Source organism: Colobus angolensis, unplaced genomic scaffold, assembly GCF_000951035.1.
Source record: "Colobus angolensis palliatus isolate OR3802 unplaced genomic scaffold, Cang.pa_1.0 Scaffold57, whole genome shotgun sequence".
Classification (NCBI taxonomy): Eukaryota; Metazoa; Chordata; class Mammalia; order Primates; family Cercopithecidae; genus Colobus; species Colobus angolensis.
In genome coordinates, this window is record NW_012119265.1 from 11,900,734 (window position 1) to 11,927,340 (window position 26,607).

At 39.3% G+C, this 26,607-nt stretch overlaps 1 protein-coding gene across 1 annotated transcript in view; it reads right to left on the reverse strand.

Moving 5' to 3' along the window:
- Positions 1 to 26,607, reverse strand: part of PPP2R5E (protein phosphatase 2, regulatory subunit B', epsilon isoform) — a 179,608-nt gene that overhangs the window by 64,867 nt on the left and 88,134 nt on the right. The window contains 1 exon segment of the mRNA XM_011961963.1: positions 18,540 to 18,736. Coding sequence (XP_011817353.1) covers positions 18,540 to 18,736 — 197 coding nt within the window.

The following is a 26,607-nucleotide window of genomic DNA, read 5'->3' on the forward strand; positions in this document are numbered from 1 at the left end:
ATGAAGAAGTACACAACCTCCCCAAAAATAAAAATAAAAGTCAGCACTAGAATGTAATGTAGAACAAATCCCAGCCCTTAGTATGCTGCTCTCCTCTCAATACTCAGTCCCCTATCACCTTTTCCACTATGACCTCTGTGTCCAGGGCACATGGATATCCTTAATTTCTTTATTTCCAGTTATATACAGAGCAGTTTTGACATCTCACTATCATCTCAAATTCAGGCTGGTCAAAACCAATTTCACCCTCATTGGACTCCATTTATCTCTCAAAGAGAATTCTCCTCCCACCATCCCCATTCTTTCAAGAAGTTCACTATTTTTTTAACCCTTTGGAGTTTTTGTTAACTCTTTTCCTTTATTTGCTATATACAATTTTCAACAAGTCATTTTATTTATTACTTCAAAATGTCTCCTTAGTGCTCATAATGGATTTACTTTTAATAGTGGAAATTTGGAAATTGTTTAAATATCCCAAATTGGAAAAACAGTTAAGTAAGCAATGGTACATCCACATAACGGACTGTTAGGAACCATTAGAATTATGCTTTTAAAAGATTAATTACAGGAAAGCATGTTTACACCATAATGATAATGAAATAAAAAACAGAATCCAAAACTGCATATATAGTAAGATTTTTTTAAAAAGGTTTAACAAGGAAAAACAGGAAACAGGCAAAAGGGGAATTTTCTGGGGAGATGGCAATGTTCTAGATCTCATTTGGGGTGATGACTATACAAGTATATATAATTGCTAAATTCACTGAATGTTCATTGCCTAAGATCTGTTCTTCAAATTTTATTGTAAGTTAAGTATATCTAAATTTTTTAAAGGGGAAAAAAAGTCATATTAAAAGAAAAAAAAGACTAGGAGCAACTTGGCCAAAATGTGGGTAATGATTGAATTTAAATACTGAAACTATGGGTGATTCTTTGATAAGGGTGGAGAAAAAAATAGAAGATGGTGAGTTCTTTACATATTCTTAATTTCCTCTTCCTCTGCAATCATCTGACAAACCTAAGACAACAGCCCTCTGCCACAGGCCATCCTGGGTTATATCTGCCAGCCTAATCTTCCTTAAAGAAGCATAGACTTTCTTCACAGGGTCTGGAGAAAAGAAAAGTAAGAATATAGTTTCATTTCACCTCCTGTGCAAAAATCCTTACAACTCCCTGCTCGCCATCTACAAGATTAAGTTTAACCTCCTCTGCTTAGTTTGCCAAGCCCTCTCTAATCTAAACTCATCCCTGACTCTCTCCACCTTACTGCCCACAAATTCTGACCACGAACCCTCTGCTCCCATTCAGCTCCTATTTCAAGATTAAACTTTGCTCAAAATAGGAGGTAACTTTTTACCTGCTGAAACGGTGACAGCAATGTTAAATTAATTATCTCTAGCGTCTGTTATCTTCACACAAAACTATCACAGGGAAATGATACTTCACACAGAAAAGACTGTATTGCACTCTTTCCAAAATTGGAAATGTTAGCAGTGAGTCCAAAAGTGAAGATTGTTGACATTAAATCTTAGAATCCAAAAATAGAGGTGTAAACACTGCAATAGTCATAGTGCTTACTGTGTATAAATCAGTGCAGAACCTCCTACCGCCTGGGTTAGCCTCAAGCATTCCCGCCCCACACAGGTTAACCATGTGATACCAAGGCTTTGCTGCATTTCACCATCTGGGGACTGTGGGTCCTAAGTCCTAGAAGGTTACTAAAACTGAACTCAGTGTTTTCTGTAAAAGCCACAGTGCACAAGTTGATAAAACAATATGAACATAAGGCTTCTTTGAGAACACAAATTCTAGACATCTGCTATGAGGACTTTATGGTTCAAAATCAGCTAATGCTCAAAGAAAAATTAAGCCTCTTGAATTGCAAATTTTTTAAAAAGCATACACAAAACATTTGAGGCTCCTGATGTATGTTTCTGACTACTAGGTATGTGTTATTAATTGAAATCACTAAAAATAAACAAGAAAAACTGCCAAAACTAACTGTCACTGTCTCTTATACTCTGTGTCTATGTGCATGTCTCTCTGTGTGTGTGACCTTTCATTCGCAGAAGAAAGCCCTGAGCTAGTCGGTAATTAAAACACATCTGACCTACATATAACCATTACCATATAACCACATTTAGCACATATAACCACAGGTTCTGTCCATAGATTAACATTCCTCCTCATCCCAAAACTACTGCTTCATAATGAATTGAGTGGGATATGCCTCCAGGGGAGGACAGGACAGCCAGCCCTCCCTGCTGACAGTGACACATAGCTGGCCTCATCTTAGTTCTTCTGAAGGAAACCAAGAGAGGGAACTAGGGGCAGGAACTGACCACCAACCCTGTGAGCTTACATTTTAAATGTGCTTTAAACACCACTGCCTTCTGATTATTTTACTGCTCAAACAACTGTCAGAGGCATTTGAACCTGAGCAACTCCATCTTGAACAGGGGCTGGGTAAAATAAGGCTGAGACCTGCTGGGCTGCATTCCCAGTAAGTTAAGGTATTTTTAGTCACAGGATGAAACAGGAAGTCGGCACAAGATACAGGTCATAAAGACCTTGCTGATAAAACAGGATGCATACAGAAGCCAGCCAAAACCCACCAAAACCAAGATGGCAAGGAGAGTGACCTCTGGTCGTCCTCACCACTACACCATGGTACTACATGGTACCACATACCAATGCCATGGCAGTTTACAAATGCCATGGCAATGTCAAGACGTTACCCTAAGTGGTCTAAAAGTGGCGGGGGGCGGAACCCTCCGTTCCAGGAATTGCCCATCCCTTTCCTGGAAAACTCATGAATAATCCACCCCTTATTTAGAATATAATCAAGAAGTAACCATAAAAATGGGTAACCATTTTTATGCCTATGGACTAGCCCTTCTTTTTTTCCTTTGCTTTCTTAATAAACTTGCTTTCACTTTACTCTATGGACTCATCCCAAATTCTTTCTTACGCAAGATCCAAGAACCCTCTCTTGGGGTCTAGATCGGGACCCATTTTCAGTAATACAACTACTCTTACTTTACAGAATAGGATATAATACATTTTCCACTTTGTTATTAAGGGCAGCACAAATACAAAACTTAATTTTCCAACAGTTTCTCTACTGTCTACGATTTTTTTTTTCCTAATCTGTCTAAGAGAAAAAAGCCAGAAATCCCTGAAAAGTAAGTGGCCTGCCTTATTTTGGAGAGTGGTCTATCCTATTCTCCTAAAGCCCTTACCTTCTGCAGGAAGGCCAATTCCGAAGTATTTCAAAGCAGCCCATTTAGCACCTAACATTATCCTCCCAAGACCCCAATCCCTACCTTTCTGAAAAGTATAGAAACATATTTTCCAATAGAGCTTGCTTATCCATTTTGTCAAAAAAACACACTTGTTCTCCAACTTAGCAAATAATTATAACCAGCCCTATTTTTACTGAGAAATGTCTTTTTTTACGTGTGCTACTCCTGACCCTCCTCACCATGACCCCACCAGCCTTCCCTCTCTACTACTCGGCCAACCCTCACCTCTCTCTATTCATCACTGAAATGGCATTTCTACTCTAGAGTCTTGTGTTTTTGCACCATTTCTCAGAGGCAACTTGCTCCTGAAAGATCACTGGATAGCGTATTTCTTCTTGTTTTCCTACAGATCAAGTTTGGCTTTAAATACTGGTCAGCAGCCAACTGCCTCCTGGAAATGACCTGCTCATTGTCTGCTTGCCAGATTCTTGCCTCAGGCACTCCTGTCTCTGTGAATTCCACATTGAGGACACTCATTTTCTCAGCTTTTTACTGCTCATCATGCACCACTGTGGTGTAACCAGCTTTCTCCAAAGAATCAGCCAATAAATTCCTCTCTTTCATTTCTGTGTCTCCTCAGTAGACAGCCAGCCAAATCATACAAACTAACACCAAGAGCTGGGATTATCCAAGACCCACATGCACATACCACAAGCAAGATTTCTCACTTTGTCATCCATGTGCTTAATAGATTTTCCCAGAAGCACTGCTTATACCTCTAAACCACATTTTCCGCTTCAAGTTTAAATTGAAAGGTGGGAGAAAAGAGAAACCAAAACTTGAATGCAGTACTGTAACTTATCCTGCAAAATTCTGTTGCTAGCCACTGGGGGAAGGGGTAGAGACAGGGGGAGTATTCTCATTACAGTGAGATGATATTATTGGATATATCAGTGCCAGACAAGTCACAGCTGTCAAACAATTTTAAGTATATTAAAAACTCTGAACAACCTTTAAAGCAGTTAAGCCAGAATGACTACAGCTTGTAAATGAAGCAAACAGCAATCTCGAGTAGCTCAGTGGCTTCCTGAGTAAAAACCCTCTCTTTAGCACATTTAAATTAAAACTAAACACTTTAAAATCCCTGTCAGATTCCTTAAGAGAGAATCCTTGCAGGAGAGAAATGCTAAATTATTACTAGAGTGGGGACATGAATATGCAAGTATATGAGGAAAAATTCATTTAGATGAACTTAGGGCAGTATATATGCAAATGTATATATAACTATAAACACACGGGCATATGCAGATTCACAGTGAATTCTCCCAAAAAAAAAAAAAGATATGAAAATAAAACTTCGTAGAGACTTTGAAATCAATAGACAGACAAAAGATATGGAAAGTCATCTGAAAGAGACAAAAAAGGCTTTCAGGTTAGCAAGACTTCATTGTAACCAGAAACATGTATTAACCAATATAAAGAGACAGGTAAGTCTACTGGGGTGCTAGACGTGATCCCATGAATAATGACAACAATGATATGGCTACTTTAACAATGCTTACCACAGTGCTAAGCGTTGTTCATAAATTAATTTTCAAAACAACCTTATAGAGTTACAGTACAATAACAAGCTTAGAGGGTTGAGACTCACCCAGAATCACATAGTTCAGTAAGTGGCCAGACTGGGTCCTTGTCTGTTTGTCTATGCCACTGACCCAGGAAGGACAATAAGAAGGAAAAGCAGGCTGTGCACACACAAGTGCTTCCAAGGATTAGGATGCCCATCACGGAGATGGAGGGATGTCTGAATCATCCAATTAACTCCGCTTGCTCCAAATCTAGGCTAACCAACCAATCTAAGGATTCCTTGGCAGCTCGCATACTTTGCTGCAGGCAGAGAAGGCACAGTTCAAATATACACAAACAGCTATTCACTGAGCAGTGCCCTTCTCACTCTGAATTCATACACTGGCACTTTCAATTTCCATATGTTTTCTGTGGGTTCTACCAATTCAACACAAACAAGGCTGCAAGGTGGGGCGCCTCTATGATGCATGGGTAAGGTATCACCACGCCAATGTTGCCACATAAGGAGCATCAACAGGCAGAGGAGCCTGATTTTTGGATGGTGGGGCAGAGAGAGAAGTGGAGTGGGAAAGCACATGAACTCAGGGGACTGCAGTCTGGGTGGAAGATAGGGGTGTTCTGAAATACAAGGCCTTCCTCCTGGGCTTCTCCTCATCTCCTCAATCACTATTTACTTTCCCAGACTGGGAAGAAGTGGTAGGGTAGACAGAAAAGTTGAGAAGCAGCGTTAACAATTCAAGAATAACACAAAGGCCGTGTAAAGCTATTATACAGGGCAGCAGAAGTGGTAGGGGAGAGGGAGTGAAGAAGAAACTGTTCTTAAGCAAAAAAAAAAAAAAAAATATGAACATTTAACCCCAGAGCATACTATGTGGTCTGGCCTTGTCAGAAGCAGCAAAATACAGGGAAGGGCTTAAATCAAAGGCCTTTTTACCTATTTAGAAGAGCTCAAGAAAAAAACATAGTACAGAGGCAAAACTCCAACTTTTAGGGGTTTTAGTCCTCATTCCTATTGGAAAGAATAATTCCAGGAAAGCATTACAGCTTAGCATTTAAGAACATGGGTTCTGGGCCAGGCACAGTGGCTCATGCCTGTAATCCCAGCACTTTGGGAGGCTGAGGCAGGCGGATCACGAGCTCAGGAGATCAAGACCATCCGGGCTAGCACAGTGAAACCCCGTCTCTACTAAAAAATCCAAAACAAAAACAAAAAAATAATTAGCCGGGCTTGGTGGCGAGCGCCTGTAGTCCCAGCTACTCGGGAGGCTGAGGCAGGAGAATGGCGTGAACCCGGGAAGCAGAGCTTGCAGTGAGCCAAGATTGTGCCACTGCACTCTGCCTGGGGGACAGAGTGAGACTCCATCTCAAAAAAAAAAAGAGTATGGGTTCTGGAACCAGATCACTGAGGTTCAAATCTCAATCACCCAGGTGAGTGGCTCTGGACAAGTTTCTTAACCTCTCTCTTCCTTTACCTTATCTATAAAATGATATCTATTATGATACTACCTATGTCACAGGTAGCTCTCACTCAATGTGAAGATTGAATTAACTCAGACATTGCAGTTCCTGCAGATTTTTATGCAGGTAAAAATGGAAGGCATACAGGTGCTGGCTATCTTCTTTCATTAGTACACACCTTTGTGAAGAGACTCTAAGGATTAAGTATATGGCCACAAGTCTAAATTGTGTAACTTTACGACAATCTACCTAAACTCACACCATATAAAACAAAAAATCTGAACAGTCAGACATGTATTTAAGATACTGAGTTCACTACCAAAAGCCTTCCCACAGAGAAACTCTAGCCCAAATGGTTTCACTGGTAAAATCATTCTAACAACTTCATTTTTCATCTTTAGTTACTGCCAGAAATGGGAGGACCCCATTTCCAATCTTTTTTTCCAAGTGAGCAACACCCAGCATAGACGTTTACTGCACGCAGGGTAAAATCACGCTTAAACCATTTCTTAGTCACATGTACCTTTGAAAATTTAAGCAAAAGAAAGTTATTTTCTCCTATAAAAATACACAGAACACGGTCAAGTACAGTGGCTCACGCCTGTAATCCCAGCACTTTGGGACGCCGAGGCGGGCAGATCATGAGGACAGGAGCTCGAGACCATCCTGGCTAATACAGTGAAACCCCGTCTCTACTAAAAATATCAGCCTGGGCGACACAGCAAGATTCTGTCTCAAAAAAATAATAATAATAAAAAATACACAGAAGACACAAAATTTTGCAGTTAACATCAGAGGGTTCAGTGACCCCAAGAAATCCATCTATGGGCATCCCAAGCTGCTAAATCAATACCGTTAAATGAGCTTTAACTGGATTAGCACAGAGTGACAGGGTAAGATGGGAATTGAGGAAGTACAGACCAGGTTCCCTATCTTTTGAAAACTTATGAATGCTAACAATCTGTTCCTAACCTTGAGGAGTAAATTCCTCCTGATTTCATTCTACAAATGTCTTTGGGAGATCTCATTATCATATCCTTAAATGATTTCCTTTGTACCAAGGAATTCTTTAATTTCTAATCTAATTCTCAAGTCTTATCTTTTACGCTTATCCTAACCTTCAAATTTCCCACCAGCTTCAGTTATTAAGTGCGCTTCTCAGATATCACTCAATTCTCTTCCATTATGTATAATTCTAATATTATACATATTAGTCCACCCTCACCCACCCACCCCCAATGGCTCTTTTGCTATTAATGCATATCTACAAATCTTATCTCCTTTGGATCTAAAGAGTCGCCTCCAAGGCAGATTCTGGCCAGGATGTATACAGTAGTCCCCGTCTTATCTGTGGTTTGACTTCCCATGGTTTCAGTCACCCATGGAATAAGTACAATAAGATATTTTGAGAGAGAGAGAAAGAGAGAGAGAGACAGAGACAGAGAGAGAGAGAGAGAGAGAAGGAAGAGGGAGACCATATTTACATAACTTTTATTACAGTATATTGTTATAACTATTCTATGTTACTGTTACTGTTAATCTCTTACTGTGACTAATTTATAAATTAAACTTTATCATAGATATGCATGTATAGGGGAAAACATAGGATATACATATGGGATTCAGTACTATCCACAGTTTCAGGCATCCCTGGGGGTCTTGGAACATATTCCCACAGTTAAGGGGGGACTATCATGGTTATATTTACTTTATCAGACGCAGGAAGATGAAAAATGGAAATTTCATATTCCCCCCCTCCAGTAGCTATCATTCCAAGGCTACTTTTAGATAGTTGTTATTTTATTAAAAGAAACTCTCTGCCCTTCAGCTACTAATGTAGTGATGTTAACCAAGCACTACTAAGAGTACATGTGGGCAGACTCTGAGATATTTAATTGCAACTTCGTAATTTTCTACAAAGTCATATTATTGTATTAAGAGGCTAACCAGAGCTCTGGTTTCCAGGTAAATCAAAGAATATATTTGAAAAAAAAAAAAAGCACTTAGATAACCAAGTGACATGATATAATTTGAGAGTGGGAAAAAACAAAGCTGATGGTGGCCAAGAAACAATGTAAAAAACTCAAAAAAAGACCTCAATAGCAAACAAGGAAAAACCAGTGAATATATTTTATCTTAAAACTAAATTAGCTTTGGAAAATTACATATTCTACCATTTGAGGTATAACCAGAGATTGAGAATTGAAGCAGACTTTGAAACCAAGAAAAGCCAAGTCCTAGAGACAAAATATAAAAATAATAACAGCAAATGATCAGTGTGACAAGGTTGTATACTTGTTGTAGGAGAGAAGTGACAGAATTTTACTCTAATGAAGACAGTACACCCAAAGTGTGAGCAATTATTATCCACAGTCATCATCTCAACCTCTTGATTTTGTAATCCACTCTTCAACCCGCTAGCTCCCACCTGTACCACTGCACTGAAACAATGACTCACTGGTATCATCTAGAGTTCCTTCATTGTTCTTTCCCTCCCCTGCCCGACTCCCATTCTGATAACTACCGATTTCCACCCCCTACTTTCCACATCTAGGTCTCCCATCGGAACCTCAACATTAACTCATCAAAAACCAACTCCTCAGCTTCCATCCAAAGCCTGCTCTCCCTACTGCTGTACCTTTCCCAAACAACAGCACCACACCACAAACTACCCAACTGCCAAAGCTATCCGAGACTCCTTCCTCTCTCACGCTCCAAAAGTTCACATAAGTGCTAATAAACGGCATCAATTTTACCTCCTAGGTGAATCTCAAATGCTCCTTTCCTCTCCTTCTTACTTCCATGCCTGCAGTTTGCTCAGGCCCTCCACAATTTCTCCATTAAAGCAGTCTCCTAATTGATTCCTCTCTGCCTTCAATCTCAGCCTCCTCCAATATCTCTGTCCCACTGCCACCGAAATACAAATCTGACCATGTCACTCTCCCACACAGAACCTTTCAACCATTGTCTGTGAGGTTCTTTCAGACTCTGGCCACATCCACATCTTCGGCTGCCACCATTCACCTCCTCCCACTCTCCAACACACATACACACATAACACTGTAACAACATAGCATGACTGTGTTTCCCTGTATATATCATGTGGTTTGGGAATTCCTTTGCATCACATAATTCTCTTTAAGTTCAGCTACATTCATCTTTTAACACCCTACTGAGGCTATAATCATTCTGTCAAGCCTTCCTTAACTACCCTTCTATCTACCTTCATATCCCTTTACTCCTTCCTTGCCTTGTACAGACTTTATTACTACACATATGACATTATCTCGTTACTGTTCACATACATGAGTATTCCCTCTACCAGATTTTGAGCTCACTGGCAAAGTGAAGTCCTGTCTTTTTTATCAACAAAATGTCAAAGTGTGACACTGAGTCATTTAAATAAACATTAAGAATTAACTAAAACAATGTCTTCACCCATGAGATTTTATCTCACATTTGAAATATCCCCAAAAGAAACATTTTCGAAAAAAGAAGATGGATGTGCAAATATAAAGAATATCAAATACACGGAGTTCAAACTCAGGTAAATAAAAATTTACACAAGGTGATTTGGAAAGCCAGAAATTCCAAGAAATCTTTCAAATGGATACATAACAACAAAACCAAAAAGGCATTAGCATAATATGGTTAAAAAAATATGCCTCAGGGACAGACACCTGACACTTGAGATGATGTGAAGCAGAATGCAGCAAAGCCTAAACGAGTTGGAAGTCCTGATTCTCATTTTTCATCAGATATGACTCCAGGAGACCCCATGAGAAACACATGAAACAAACTACTTTCCAAAGCAACTACGTTGCACAATGGCCTGTAAACTTTAAGAAAGGCATAATCCATTCAAAATTTCTTAGACTGTGTTGATCAAAAGAGCTGTTAGTTTTCAGAGATGGAAAGATGTGAGGGATTCATCATCACCTCCCTCCATTTATAACAGAAGAAACTGAGGCTGAGAGAGAAAATTACTTACTCAAGTTCTTACCACTAGTTAAGCGGAAGATGAGAAATGAAGACAGTGGCTTCCATGTTCTCTGTCTGCTACTACCCACTCTACTCTTCTACAGGTAAGTTATGGGCTATTTTGCTTTACAGGCATACCTCAGATACATTACAGGATCAGCTCCAGACCACCACAATAAAGCAAATATCTCAATAAAGTAGCCACACAAATTTTTTGGTTTCCCCATGCATGTAAAAGTTGTGTTTACAATACACTGTAGTCTATAAAGTGCGTAATAGCTTCATGTCTAAAAAGCAAAAACGGACATACCTTAATTTAAAAATACTTCATTGCTAAAAAATGCTAACAATCATCTGAACCTTCAGCGAGTTGTAATCTTTTTTGCTGGTGGAGGGTCTTGCCTTCATGTTGATGGCGGCTGACTCATCATAGTGGTGGTTGCTGAAGGCTGAGGTGGCTGTGGCAATTTCTTAAAATAAGATGACAATGAGGCCGGGCATGGTGGCTCACGCCTGTAATCCCAGCACTTTGGGAGGCTGAGGCAGGCAGATCACAAGGTCAGGAGTTCAAGACCAGCCTGGCCAACATGGTGAAACCCCATCTCTACTAAAATACAAAAATTAGCTGAGCGTGGTGGTGAGCACCCGTAATCCCAGCTACTCGGGAGGCTAAGGCAGGAGAATCGCTTGAACCCAGGATGTGGAGCTTGCAGTGAGTGGAGATTGTGCCACTGCACTCCAGCCTGGGCAACAGAGTGAGACTCTTGTCTCAAAAAAAAAAAAAGACAATGAAGTTTGTGGCTTTGATTGACTCTTCCTTTCATGAAAGATTTATCTGTAGCATGTGATACTGTCTGACAGCATTTTATCCACAATGGAACTTCTTTTAAAATCGGAGTCAATCCTCTCAAACCCTGCCACTGCTTGATCAACTAAGTTTATGCAATGTTCTAAATCCTTTGTTGTCATTTCAATATTGTTCACAGCATTTTCAGGAGTTGATTCCCTCTCAAGATACCACTCTCTTTGCTTATCCATAAGAAGCAACTCCTCATTCGTTGAGGACTGATCATGAGATTGCAGCAATTCAGTCAAATCTTCAGGCTCCACTTTTCATTCTAGTTCTCTTGCTATTCCCATCACATCTGCAGCTATTCTCTCTATTGAAGTCGAACCTCTCAAGGTCATCCATGAGGGTTGGAATCAATCCCTTCCAAACTCCTGTTAATGCTGATATTTTGACTTCCTCCTGTGAATCACAAATGTTCCAAATGGCATCTTGGAAAGAATGGTGAATCCTTTTCAGAAGGTTTTCGATTTGTTTTGCCCAGATCCATCAAAGGAATTACTATCTATGGCAGCTACAGCCTTAAGAAATGAATTTCTTAAATAATAAGACTTGAAAATCAGAATTACTCCTTGACCCACGAGCTGAAGATTGGATGGCGTGTCAGCAGGCATGAAAACATTTGGCCGGGTGCGGTGGCTCACTCCTGTAATCCCAGCACTTTGGGAAGCAGGCTGAGGCGGGCGGATCACGAGGTCAGGAAATCGAGACCATCTTGGCTAACATGGTGAAACCCTGTCTCTACTAAAAATACAAAAAACTAGCCGGGTGTGGTGGTAGGCGCCTATAATCCCAGCTACTCAGGAGGCTGAGGCAGGAGAATGGTGTGAACCCGGGAGACGGAGCTTGCAGTGAGCGGAGATCATGCCACTGCACTCCAGCCTGGGCAATAGAATGAGACTCCGTCTCGAAAAACAAAAAAAGGACAGGACAGGACAGGAAAGGAAAGGAAACAAAACAACATTCATCTCCTTGTATATCTCCATTAGAGCTCTTGGGTAACCAGGTGGATAGTCAATGAGTAGTAATATTTTGGGGAAAAACAAAAACAAAATGTTTTTCTGAGCAGTGGGCCTCAACAGTGAATACAGAATATTTGGTAGACCATGCATAAACAGAGGTGTTGCCATCTAGGCTTTGCTGTTCCATTTACAGAGCACAGGCAGGGTGGATTTACGTGGTTGTTAGACACCCTAAGATTTTCAGAATGGTAAATGAGCACTGGCTTCAACTTAAGTCACACCAGCAGCGTAAGTTCCTAACAAGAGAGTCAGCCTGACCCTAGCTTTGGCATTGATTTCTCCTCTGCAGCTGTAAAAGTCACAGATGGCAACATCTTCTAATAGATCGTTGTTTCACCTACATTGAAACTCTGTTGTTTGTGTAGCCACCTTCATTAATGTCTCAGCTAAATCTTCTGGAAAACTTGCTGCAGCTTCAGCTTCTACAACAGCACTTGGTGCTTCACCTGTACTTTTACGTTAGAGAGATGGCTATTTTCCTTAAACCTCATAAGCCAATCAAGCTCTGCTACTGTCCAACTTTTCTTCTGCAGCTTCCTCAACTCTCTCAGCCTTTATACAATTGAAGAGAGCCAAGGCCTTGCTCTGGGTTAGGCTTTGGCATAAGGAATGTTGTGGCTGGTTTGATGTTTTATCCAGACCACTGAAACTTTCTCAATTATCAGCAACACGGTTGTTTTACTGTCTTATCGTTCATGTGTTCACTGGAGTAGCAATTTTAATTTCCTTCAAGAACTTTACCTTTAAATTCACAACTTGTCTAACTGATGCAAGAGGCCTAGCTTTTGGTCTGTTTCAGTTTTTGGCATGCCTTCCTCACTAAGCTAAACCATTTCTAGCTTTTGATTTAAAATGAGACACATGTGACTCTTCCTTTCACTGGAACACTCAAAGGCCATTATAGGGTTATTAATTGGCCTAATTTCAATACTGTTGTGTCTCGGGGAATAGGGAGGCCTGAGAAGAGGGACAGAAGCTGAGAAACAGCCGCTCGGCGGAGCAGTCAGAACACATACAACATTTATCGATTAAGTATGCTGTAGGGGCCCATTTCATAGTGTCCCAAAGCAATTAAAATAGCAGCTTCAAAGATCTCTCATCACAGATCACTATAACAGATACAGCAACAATGCAAAAGTTTGCAATATTGCAAGAATTATCAATCTATGGCACAGAGATATGAAAGGGGCATATGTTGTTGGAAAATATGGCACCGACAGTTTTGTTCCATACAAGGTTGCCACAAACCTTCAATTTGTTTGAGCGCAGTGACTCACGCCTATAATCCCAGAACTTTGAGAGGCCAAGGTGGGTGGATCACGAGGTCAGGAGTTCAAGACCACCCTGACCAACACAGTAAAACCCCATCTCTACTAAAAATACAAAAATAAGGCAGGTGTGGTGGCGCCTGCCTATAATCCCAGCTACTCAGGAGGCTGAGGCACGAGAATTGCTTAAACCCGAGAGGCGGAGGTTGCAGTGAGCTGAGATTGCATCACTGCACTCCAGCCCGGGTGACAGAGCGAGACTTCATCTCAAAAAAAGAAAAAAAAAAGCAACCCCCCAATATCTGTGAAGGGCAATAAAACGAGGTGTGCATGTGATTTGTTTACACCCATAAGAGTTGCTTTTCTGTCCCAATTCTAGTAGTCTGTAGGTGGTATCCAGACTTCATTTAAATGTTAAAAATGGTTTCCACAACACATAGATTGTTTTTATCTGTTACTCTTTTCTTCCCCTAACAGGAATACCAGTTCTCAAAGTACAAGTCCCATCAAGTTGGATCAAAAGCTAATGCTGATACCGTAACATGCCATTATACGTCATTACTCATCCTGGTTTGCAAAACCCATCTACCGCTTCATTAATATTTCATAAAAAACACTACCATTTCCCTCACTAATTCTAGTGAAGTGATTTTGTTTTACAGTAACATGAAAGAGAAATTGGTGGGGACAGCGATTACCCAACAAGCAGGATCATCTTGGAATTAGAGAACTTAAGAATCACTGTAACAATGGAATAAAACACATCTCACTGACGGAGTATTTTAAGCACAAAGAGTTAACAGTGGGTTCCACAAACAATTGTAAAATCAAGTATCTAATAAAATCATTGAAATGTAAAAAAAAAATTTACTGAATACTTGCCACATGTTAGAGACTGCTTTAAAACTTTTACAAATATTGTCGCTAATCCTCACGAAATCCCCCAAAGGCAGGTATTACACAAATTAGGAAAGTGAGCAGTGCCAAGCTGTATATATACAATGGGCATAGAGGTGGCAAAATAGAAGGGAATGAGAGCACCAAGTGGGACGTGGTTTCAGTTTTCCTTACAGAACAGTAAGCACACATTCTCTGGACTGTATAGGTATGTGAGGTGCTGAGTACCCTGATATGCAAACAAAAGCATAAGCATGTTACTTAGGTGGAACATTTACAGAGGGGTTGGGAAAACTATGGCTATCCTCCCCCCACCCTATATACCTCTTAGCATCACACAAAAATGGAGGACCCCAAAGTTAAAGTAACTTGCTCACATTGATATAGCAAGTATGGCCAGAGCTGGCATTTGAACCCAGGGCTGTAAGGTTCCAAGGCCTTGTCTTTTTCTTTCTTTCTTTCTTTTGAGATGGAGTCTTGCTCTGTTGCCCAGGCTGGAACACAGTGGCACGATCTCAGCTCACTGCAACCTCCACCACCCAGGTTCAAGTGATTCTCCTGCCTCAGCCTCCCATGTAGCTGGGATTACAGGCATGTGCCACCATGCCGGGCTAATTTTTGTATTTTTAGTACAGACAGGGTTTCACCATGTTGGACAGGCTGGTCTCAAACTCCTGGCCTCAAGTGATCCACGTATCTCAGCCTCCCAAAGTGCTAGGCTTACAGGCGTGAGCCACCACACCCAGCGCCTTGTCTCTTTCTACTCTATCATCATATCCCCTTTTCTGTAGATGCTCCAGAGTGTCTAAGTACCATATATAATTAGTAGCTAACAATTTCAGAAATCACCAAATATGAAAAATAAGTTATACTTCTAAGAAGGCTAAACTACCGTCTAGAATTTTCTAATGCACTAAAACAGCATTTACACTAACAGATTCAATGCCTCCTAAGGTAAAGCTCTAGTGTATTTTAAAACACATACAAATGGGAGTCTCTTTTTTTGCCTGGAAAACAGGGAGGAAAAGAGGGAAAAGAGGGGAGGTCTCCCTTAGGAGACCAAAGCTGGTTTAAGACCAAGCTGGTCCATATGAATCACAGAATTTTTGGATTATGCTAAACACTCAGTTTAAAATCTGGGTATAATCCAGTGACATCCAATATCTTAATCATAATTTGAGAGACTGAAATGCCTACATTTTAAGGAGGAATTCATTCATTTAATAAATTTCAAGAAGACCTGGGCTAGGTAGGAAGTATTAGGGATGCCACAGACACGTGCAGGACACAGATCCTTCTTGGGAGTGCTTACATCTAATTAGAAAAATCAGATAAATATGTGAAAAGACAAAAAAAAAAAGTAGCAAATGAACAAATTCCCAAAATGGTGAGTTGCCAAGAAGCAGACAAACTGAAGGAAGGAAAAGGCACTGTGTTTTTTCAGGAAACAAAAGTAGCACTTTCAGTCATCCCTTGAAGGGAAAATGAGAATTAAAACTAGAGGTGAGGGAGTGGGGAATATGTGAAAGTCCAGAAACAGGGAAATAAAGAAAGGCTATTTAAATCAAATCAATACCAAATGCTGGTGAGGATGTGGAGCAGCAGAAATTCTCATTCACTGCTGGTAGGAATGCAAAATAGTACCACTACCCTGGAAGACAGTTTGGCAGTTTCTTATAAAACTAAACACATTCATTACCTATAACAAGTAATAAAAGTAAATGCAAAGTAAAAAAAACTAAACGTACTCTTACCATACAATACATACAGCAATCACACTCCTTGGTATTTACTCGAAGGAGCTGAAATCTTACGTTCATTAAAAAACTTGTACACGGATATTTATATTAGCTTTATTCATAATTGCCAAAACTGGGAAGCAACTAAAATGTCCTTCAGTAGGTGAACGGATAAACTATGGTACATTCAACCAATAAAATGTTATTCAACACTAAACTAAATGAGCTATCAAGTCTTGAAAAGACACGAAGGAACCGTTAGTGCATATCACTAAGTAAAAGAAGCCCATCTGAAAAGAGTACATGTTGTGTGATTCCAACTATATGACAGTCTGGAAAAAGCAAAATTATGGAGATAGTAAAAAGATCAGTGGTTGCTAGGGAGTTGAAGGTGGTGGGTGATGAAGAAGTGGAGCACAGAGGATTTTCAGGGCAGTGATGTATGGTATGTAGGGTACTATAATGGTGAATACATATCATTACACATTTGTCTAAACTCATAGAATATCCAACACCAGGAATAAGCCCTAATGTGAACTACGAACTCTGGGTGATAATGATGTGTCAGTGTAGGATCATCAATTGTAACAAATGTACCACTCCGGTGGGAGTAGGGGGGAGGTGTTGATAATGGGGGAGGCTGTGCTTGTGTACGGACAGGGGCATATGAGAAATCTCTGTACTTTCCTCTCAATTGTGCTGTGAACCTAAAACTGCTCTTAAAAAAATTAAATTTTCAAAAATAAATATACAGATGTCCTCATAGAAAGGCAAACTGATGTGTGTATAAGGATATTCATAGAGTACTGCTTAAATATGGTACATTCACATAATAAATATTACGCAGCTATAAAAAGAATGTGGGAACTTTATATGTACTGAAATACATATTGCTAAGTGAAAAAAGCAAGGTACAGAAAATGTGTAGTGTGCCACCATTTGTGTGCTTACAAAAAATATTTATACATATGTTTGCATATACTTATATATTCACGAACTATCCATAGAAAGATACAGAAAAAAGTCATAACCGATACCTCTGTTGGCTGATGATACAGGTAGGCTAAAACCAGGGACTGTGCTCTGCAGAAGGCAGGTAGACTAGAGAAGATCCTCTGCATCAAATTAAGAGGTTTAGATAGCATGCAAACTCAAGAGCAAGGTTTCTCAACAGTGGCACTTGTGGCATTTGGGGCCAGGAATTCTTTATTGTGGGAGCCACTGTATACATTGTAAAATATTTAGCAGTATCTCTGGCCTCTCCCACTAGATGCTGGTAGTACTCTCCTCCCACATCTAGTTGTGACTATCAAAAATGTCTCTAGACATTGACAAATGTCCCCTGTAAGGCAAACACCACACCTGGTTGAGAAGCACTGCTCAAGAGCCACACGGTCATCTTCAACCTACAAAACATTCTAGTGCTACATTCCTGTAAATTAACAACAAATCCAATACACATTCAGATACAGATCTGAGGAATATATTAGGCATCGTTTTCACATGACCTTCATATATCAGTCACAGTTTCTCACACTGAGATCATTCAAGTCCCTTTGCAAATCTGAACTATCATTTTTAAACATATCTACTCCATCACAAAAGTCTCTTTTCTGTATTGGTTGAATACAAATGATAAGGAACTAAATACAAAAGCCAGGCAGATATTCAGCAGTACACAGAGAGTGTGCCAGATCCTGCAATGGGCTCCTGAATGATGCACCGACCTTAAGGGATCTCTGTGGCTATTTCACCAGTCAGTAGACTAGCCTCCCCACCCTGCAAAGTCCATCCCCAAATAGCATGTACTCTCCAGCTCCAAGATCTTCTGGGATGCCAAGGAAGGCAACTCTCCCCCAGAAATCTATCAGAAAAATCACATTTTGGCTCAGCTTTTGAAAAACTAAAATAATTGTTCACACAATAAGAACGTAATTACTCACATTATGTTAATAATGTTTTTTCTTATAACTCCTAATGACCACACAAAATCTAAGACACTATTCAAAAGTCATGAAAGGTATCAACCCTGACTTCAAGGAGATTTTTATCAAGAGAAGGGTTAGTCAAGAGAGGCTTAATTTTATTAAGCATAAAGCCATTTCTAATATACCACAATGAATAAGATTTCAAAAAAAAAAAGATATCCGACAGGCTTGAATATTTTTCAAACACGGATCTAAGACTTTTGTTATTTTCCTGTGTCTTTTCTTTTGCCAAAGCCAGAAATCCAATAATACCCTGGCAATCTTGGCTTCATATGTTGAAGTAATTCATTGCTTCAGCACTGTCGTAGTTGAAAGTTCTGGATTTCGTTCTCATGAAATCATGCTCTTCAAATTCTAGCACTGTGCCGACTACTTTTGCTTAGCTCTCCAAAGGTTGGCTCTCATTTGTGGAGTTGACCTCCAATGACCTCACTCTTGCAATATATACACCTGTGAGTCACTATGGAAGATGCTTAAAAGTGTCCGCGGAGAAAAAAAGAAACTCACCATTCTAACTACTTCAGGGTAAGTCTGCTCTGTCAAACAGCCTCTGCTTATTGTAATGTAGTCCACCAGTTCATTAAGAGTGGAGCGCTTGTATTCTTTCATTTTAAGATCAGATAGCGTGTCCATGAAGTCAAAAATGACACAGCACTGCTGAAGTTTCTTTAGGAACAGTTCAGGCTGCTCTGAGGATGGAACGTCTAAGAAAAAAAAAGGAAATGGTGTAAGTCTGTCATCAATTTCCAGGTAACAGGAATTCTCTGTGAAAGTTACTTCAAAGGCAAGCTCAAAAAAAATAAGAATTCACATGACAACAGTGTTCTTTTTCACAGTTACACATGGTTGGGAGGGGATACCGTATCTACTACTTCAGTGACCTTGTCTTTGAAAACTACATTGTACCAACAAAATTGACTGTATTTTCTATTCCACAACCAAGGATTGACCAAAATCCCAAAACACTTTACAAGGTTGAAGCAAATTTAACCAAAAACACCCCAATGTCAATACCTTTAAATCTAAAAACACTGAAAAAGATCAAACCTTCCCTTATAAGAAAGCTTTCGCTGTTGGTTTAAATTAGTTTGACTAAAAAATTTCAAAGCAGAAATGTCAGTTGATTCATTTTAATTTCATGCTGACATCCTTGGTATTTAAAGCTATTGTTGTGTGTTTGTATTTTTTTGTTTTGTCTTGGCTTGATCTGTATGAAGTTTCTTTGTGAAAGAAACCTGAAAAATCTACAAAATGAAACAATACCAACTCTCAAAAAGAGCACACCAGTAATAGGAAAATAAGAGTAAATGCCACATACATCTACATTCTCTTTTTACCCATCTTCTTGTACTGTGAGAGAAAACCACTAACATCTTATATTAATATGTTCCCAGAACGGACATCTGCTCTTTTCCCACAAACAGCAGGTCAGACATTTGGCTTGGTGTTGTTTCTAAAAAAATATGTAGAAATTTTAGGTTAGTTGAAATTCCCCAGCCAGAAAGGAGCCTGATCTACAGTTGGACTTCAAATATACCAACTAAGCTGTAGACAGCCTATTCCCTCCTATCTTCTTTCCAATATTTTATCCCCCCAAACCAGAGCTTCCCTGGAAAAGCAATGAAAACTATAACCAGGGTAGGCTCTGCTGCCTTCATCCAAGGTGATTAGCTCATTAATCCTCAGAACATCCTTAGAAAGAAGCAGGTGGCATTATTCTCCATTTTTCACACACACACACAAAATAGAGACAATCACGGAGGTCCCACTATGAATGGGTTACAGAGCTGGGCAAAGTGCCCAGGTCTCTAACCACACTCCCATGTTCCTTTTGTACTAATCAAGAAGGACCTTAACAGTATGTAGTCACTTGCAATCATCCTCAGTGGCCAGTCTTCTGGTAAATGCTTTACGATGGACTCCTGGCTTGGGCTGCCTGCTCCCTGGGGAGGAGGGCAACAGCATACAGCACCCCACTTAAAGCCACCAGCAGCAGAAAGTGAAGGCCAGCCTCATTTTCCCAGGATCCATCAGGCTCCTCTCTACAACCTTCTACCCCGCCTTACTCCCCACAACTCAAATGCCAGCACGGCTACCCGGGACCTCACAGGCAATTCCCGCAAAACACTGCCAGTTAAGTAAACCTACATGAGAGTAGATAGGACACCTAAATACATAAGCTTTCTCTACCAGACATTAGAGAACAAGAAGCAGTCCATATTTTTGAAGGTATAGCATCACTGCTACTCTCAGCAAAAACCAGCAGTGAATTTAGAAATTATTAACCAGTGAGTTTCCCTTCCCCCATCACTCCTAGGTCCCCAAAAGCACAATGTATCTTGCAGTTATGATATAGGTTTTATCCTATGCCCCCCAACATTTAATCGGTTTTAAAATATTTAGCCTTAGACTATAAGAACTAAATTCAGTCAGACCAAACTCTCTAAGTGCTACCTGCTTTAGGCGTTTAAAATAAATAAATAAAAACAAAATAAGGCTGCTTAAGCACAGGACCATCACGGTTAATTATCAAAATTTTTTGAGATCGAAATCAGACCCCAGACCTAGCAACCAAATGGGAATACTGACGCTGCAAAAGGGACAAGAAAAAGCTTTTGGTTTTTTTTTTTGTTTTTTTGAGATGAAGTCTCGTTCTGTCACCCAGGCTGCAGCGCAGTGGTTGCTCACTGCAACCTCCGCCTCCAGGGCTCAAGCAATTCTCCTGTCTCAGCCTCCTGAGTAGCTGGGCCTACAGGCGCCCACCACCACACCCAGCTAATTTTTGTATTTTTAGTAGAGACAGGGTTTTGCCATGTTGGCCAGGCTGGTCTCGAACTCCTGACCTCCGGTGATCTGCCCACCTCGGCCTCCCAAAGTGTTGGGATTACAGGCGTGAGCCACCGCCCTGGCCAAGAAAAAGCTTATTAATGTAGCATTCATTACAGGTCAAAATCTTCAGGGAAATTTTAATTAATTCAATTTTTGATATAGTGACTTTAATAAAGTCTAAAAATCAGACTATTTACCTGGAGAACTCCTTAACACCGCACATAAATCATAAAAGCATCTATGAATTGTAGCCTTTCCTCCAAAAGTACATCATCATTTAAGCAGTGACAACAACAATTAATATTTGTGGTCACTGCAATAGTACTCAAGAGATTCACATACTTAGCAGTTCAAAAAATTCAGGCAGTTAACACTTAGTCCTGCTTTTTAATGTTAGGCAGTTGAAATTTATTCTTTATTTGTGCAAATTGATATAATATCATAGACATATGTAAAGCAGGCTATCCACCTGTCCAGCAGAATAAGGATAATAACTCATATTTATTGAATATACTGGGTACATTTATTGGGCACTTTGTCTAAGCACTTATACATATTATATCTCCTTTAATCCCTTCAATGGCCTTCTGCAGTAGGTACTATTTCTAATTTTACAAATGAGTAAACCAAAACACAGATCCAGTGACTTGCCCATAGTTACACAGTTAGTAAGTAGTGGAGACAGGATTCAAACCCAAGTGGACTGGCTCCAGAGCCTGGACCCTTCACCACTGTGCAATGCAACACTGAAACACAGTGAAAGACCAGAGTAACACCCTATTCCAGAACACAGCATGTGTGCAAAGACAGAAGAGGAGGAAGAAAGCAGACAAAATGAACAAATGACTCCCCACTCATAAAGTATCATGCTACCCCCCTTCCCTATCTCCCCTCTAGCTCATGCCCCAAGGATTCACACATAGAGCAAAAGCTGTGATTTGTCCTTTATCATAGACTAAATTCTTTCTAAAATGACCTACCTTCATTAAATTAAAAAACTTACACAGTCAAGATGAACCAAAAGGGGGTTCTTAAAGAGGAATTCCCTTATGGTAACAATTCAGGAAAGTTTTATACATGTTAAAGGATGACCAGTCCAAACAAGAGGTTCTTCCTGTAATGTCTGGGCCTCAGACTGTCCCACATAGTAAGACTGCTCCCAACCTCCTCCCTCATCTACCTAGTCACAGGGGAGTGTGAAAAGGTAGAATGGGAGAAGGCAGGACAAGCCAGAGATCAGAGAAGGAACAATCTCTGAGTAGTGCAGAAGGTTTCCACTATATAAGAAAAGTTTGGTGTCTATGTAAGCAGTCCCCGAAGTAGATCCAAATATTATTTTTAAAGAAACAGTTATTAAAAGGATTGCTTATGAAGCCATAAAGAGAATCTCATAAAAAACAAAAAGATATCATAAAGGCAAGAATTCTGACCAGAATACAGTAACACTAGATTTTAACAAGTCAAAGCTACCCACCTCCAAAATCCAAGTCACCTGGAAATCTAAAAACTTCAGAAGTCAAGATTGAAGAAAAAAACAAATTATAGTCATTAAGAAATAAATGTGAATTAGGAAAATTAAAGGTCATCTTAGAACCCCAAAGCAGACCAGGCAGTGGATGCTTCTGTCATCTATCTTTCAGTGAAAACCTCTGGCCAGCAGTGGCCATCCCTGCTCCCAGGAAAGGGATCCCACAGAAGCACAGCCATAAATAATGAGCAATCAATAAGCGATTATGTAATACTGTGAAGGTCACTGGCACAATGACTCCTCCATCCAAGGTTAGTATGTGTTCAAAAGAGAGAATAATTGATCCCATTATCACAGCTTGATAACATCGCATAAGGTCAGATTCCACTGCTCTGGAAGAATTCTTAAAATTAAGTTGGTTTCCCGAATATGTTTCTCCACCAAGAAAAGAATGCAATGACCAGCTAAACTGTATTTCTCACTGTACTGTACTTCTCTTTACTTTTTAGCAGTAGTCATTCTCCCCGTATGTCTTTATATCACCGTCTCCCAGTATTCTCCTATCAATTTTCATCAATAAGCAGGGGAAAATGACTACTCCTACCTCCAAGGTGTTCATTACCTCTGAATAATTTTTAAATTTATGAGTGTGACATGTAATGGGAAAATGGACATAAAATTCAACATAAAGTGAGGATGCAATCTCAGATTAAGACAAAGATTCTCTTTGTATCTAAAGAAGTCAACAGGATCTATATACAGTTTAGCTCTTGCTGAGGGGCACTCCCCTCACCCTAATCATGATTTAAAGGAAGGGTTGTTTACAATTTGCAGAAGCAGCTCATTCTTCCCTACTAGTCCGCTTCCATCATTCCACCCTATCTAATGTTTGGGGCACAGAATATCACCCCACATTTTCTTCAGGCCTAGCTCATCCAGCACTTTGCAAAGCAAAAAGTAACAAAGGTAGAAGAAATAAAATATGTGCCCAATCTCCTGGGTTTGGTACTCTGGGACTCCAATCAACAAAAGTTGTTAAAAATCAGAACGTTAAATTCACATTTGCAAATATGCCAGCCAAGTAAATAAAGGAGGCCCACATCATTATATCTGTTACCCATGATATCATAAAAATAAGGTAAATTGTTTCAAAAAAATAAGTTAATAAAGAAAATGTGGACTGGTAAATTATTTACACATAAACTATTGAAATGCATGTGGAAATAGAGTGAACAAATATTTCTATAAAACGTTCATATGTTTGCATTGGAAGCTAAACTATAACATTACTTGAGCTAATGAACAATATTTATAATATTCAATGAATATCTATAAATTATATTTATATTTCCATTCAAAAGATCTAAAATAAAATTCATCTAAATTAACAATACTTCTTACCTGAAAATGTCCTAAGGTATTAATCACTTAGCCCTTTTACTTCTATTTCTCCAACTTTCACAAAAAATAACAGGACCAGCACACAATAAGAATAGTAAGTATGGCCTCTGATCCCACAGAACTTTCTCTTAAGGTGTATAAATCCTCATCCATGTATTCTCTGTCCTTCACGTGCAACTCTCCATAAACTTCAACAAAATCACTGAGAATTTTACTTGCATAAGACATATGAGTCTATATTTACAGAAAACTAACAGTGTCTCATAGTTCTAAGGAGATGCTTAATACTAAAACATTATCATAAATAAAACATTATGAAGTAGATTGAGCCATGATAGACTGAAGCTAGGTACACTAAGAAATGTGGTAAATTGCCTAATTGCCTGTCCATGTAGTCTGTCCAAATCATTGCCATCAATTTTACCTCTACCTTTTTGGAGCACGTATTTCAAGAAACCTAAAAACAATCCTATTTTATTAGTAGAATTAAGCTTCCATTACAGGAATTGCTTTTGACACCAGTAAATCACAGATATAACCAACAATATTTACTCAAAATGAGGAGACAACTATAAGCCTTTATAATGAATCAAATAATAAACTTAGACTTCATGTCCTATGAACTGGAGCCAAATATAACATGTTGATTACACAGGATATTTCAATGCACATAAGCAAATAAGAAACTAACCCAGAACCAATCTGTTAACTAAAATAAGCATCAAACACTTGACCATTCCAATTACTTTATTATTGTATTCAAAGAAGTGAGTTCAAAGATGTTTGTTGTTGATGATGGTGGTGATGGTGGTAATGGGATATTTCACTGCTAAGCATTTGTATTTTATAAAAGTGACTCCAGTGATTTCAATATGTGGCTACGGCTAAAAAGCACTGTTTTTAAAGTAAGCACTCTAAAATCCTTCTTTCACTCCCTCCTCCTTTGAAATTCTTTCTCTCCATTATTTAAAGCTAACAGTGAAAACTTTTAGTTTCCAAGCTAAGGAAGGTCCCTGGAAACACAACAGTGAAAGCGTTCTTTCTTGGCCTTGGCTATACTAGGTGAATGTGGAGTTGGCAGCTTTTAGAAATCTTGCCAATCTGTTAGGAAGCTTGAAAAACACTTTGCTGATTATTAGCACACATATTTTTTAAAGGTTCAAAACATGTGTCACAGAATGACTAGCACAGATAGAAGAATGTCAAAAGGATGAAAGGATGAGATCAAGGTGTGGGTACTGACTGAAATTTCCAGGTAAAAAGAACAGAAACAATAATAATCATGAACACTTACTACTATAAAGCACTGTACTAAGCTCCTGACACACATTATCCCTTTTAATCCTCAGAATATCTTAGCTGTGGCCACTATTAATATCCCAATTTTTCAAATGAGAAAACTGATGCCCAGAAAGGATAAGCCATTTGTCCAACATCACACACTAGGAAGGGCTGCAGCTAGTATCTGAACCCCAGTAGCTTACTGCCCCAGCAGTCTTACTGCAGGGGAGGGAAGGAGCATCCCAATAACAATGATGATAATGGTGATGATCATACTAAATAACAGCAACTAACCCCATTAGAGCTGTAGATATACTTCCACTGTTATGACTAGTTATTTAAGAGAAGTTGCAATATAAAAGTAAAAAAAAAAAAAATTGGTTAACTTTTCTATTAAATACAAATGTTCACATGTTTTAAAACTTGAAACAGTATAAAATCAGCCTTAAGCTAGTGAACAAGTATACACAGGTAAGTTTAAGTTTTAGATAATAACATATTAATTATTCTTCCCAAATTAGACAATCAACATGTATTTATTATTATTGTGTCATGAAGCTCTCCAGTTTCCCTTTCACAAAAGCTAACAATATGCTCTCCAATTTATAAATAAACACCAAAGGTCACCACCACTAGTACAGACTAGTATGGCTTCAAGCAGCAAAATTACATGATTCAGGGCTTTCATGTTATTTTGACACAATGATCTAATCAAGAAAAAGAAAATACGCTCACATGCACACATACACACATGCACACAGTGATAAATGACACAAAGTGATAAATGTACACAGTGATAAATGACACAGTGTTTCCAACACTGCATGTTATCCGTCATGCTTTATCTTCTAATGCCAAGGTGGTTACTGAAACTTGTCAACACAGGAAAAAATATTTTAAAACTGATCAACTCCTAATTAGAGGTTTAATTATTTTCCTGACACCAAACTCACCACAGGACAGGTGCCACCAAAGGTTCTGACAAAGTCAATGTCTTTATTATTAATTCATTTTCTAAGGGCTTATTTCCAGGGCAGTGATGCCAGGAGGAAAAGAACCGAGGCCTTTTGAATATGAGGAACTCCTGGAGCTTGATAGACTTTACTTAAAAAGAGCTGCAAGAATTATACAGTATTCTACAGTATGCATGTCAGTGGTTCCCTCTTTTGAGGATGTTAGGTGCCAGTAAAATTACAAAAAAAAAAAGCATTTTGTCCATTTTTCTTCAGGTAAAGGCATTAAAAACATAGCCACCATTTATTTTCACTATAATTTCATAAAAATAAAGCTCCTTTATAATAACAAAAGAAGAGAAAGAACAACCATAGAATAAAAGACAATCCTTCCTTTAAAAAGGAGGGATGGTGCTAGGCACGTTGGCTCCCACACAAAATTCCAGTACTTTGGGAGGCCAAGGTGGGAGGATCATTTAAAAGCCAGGTGTTTGAGACTAGCCTAGGCAACGCAGCGAGATCACGTCTCTACAAAATTTAAAAAAAAAAAATGCTGGGCTTGGTGGCATATGTCCGTAGTCCCAGGTACTTGGGAGGCTGATGTGGGAGGATCACTTGATCCCAGGCTGCAGTGAGCCCTAAG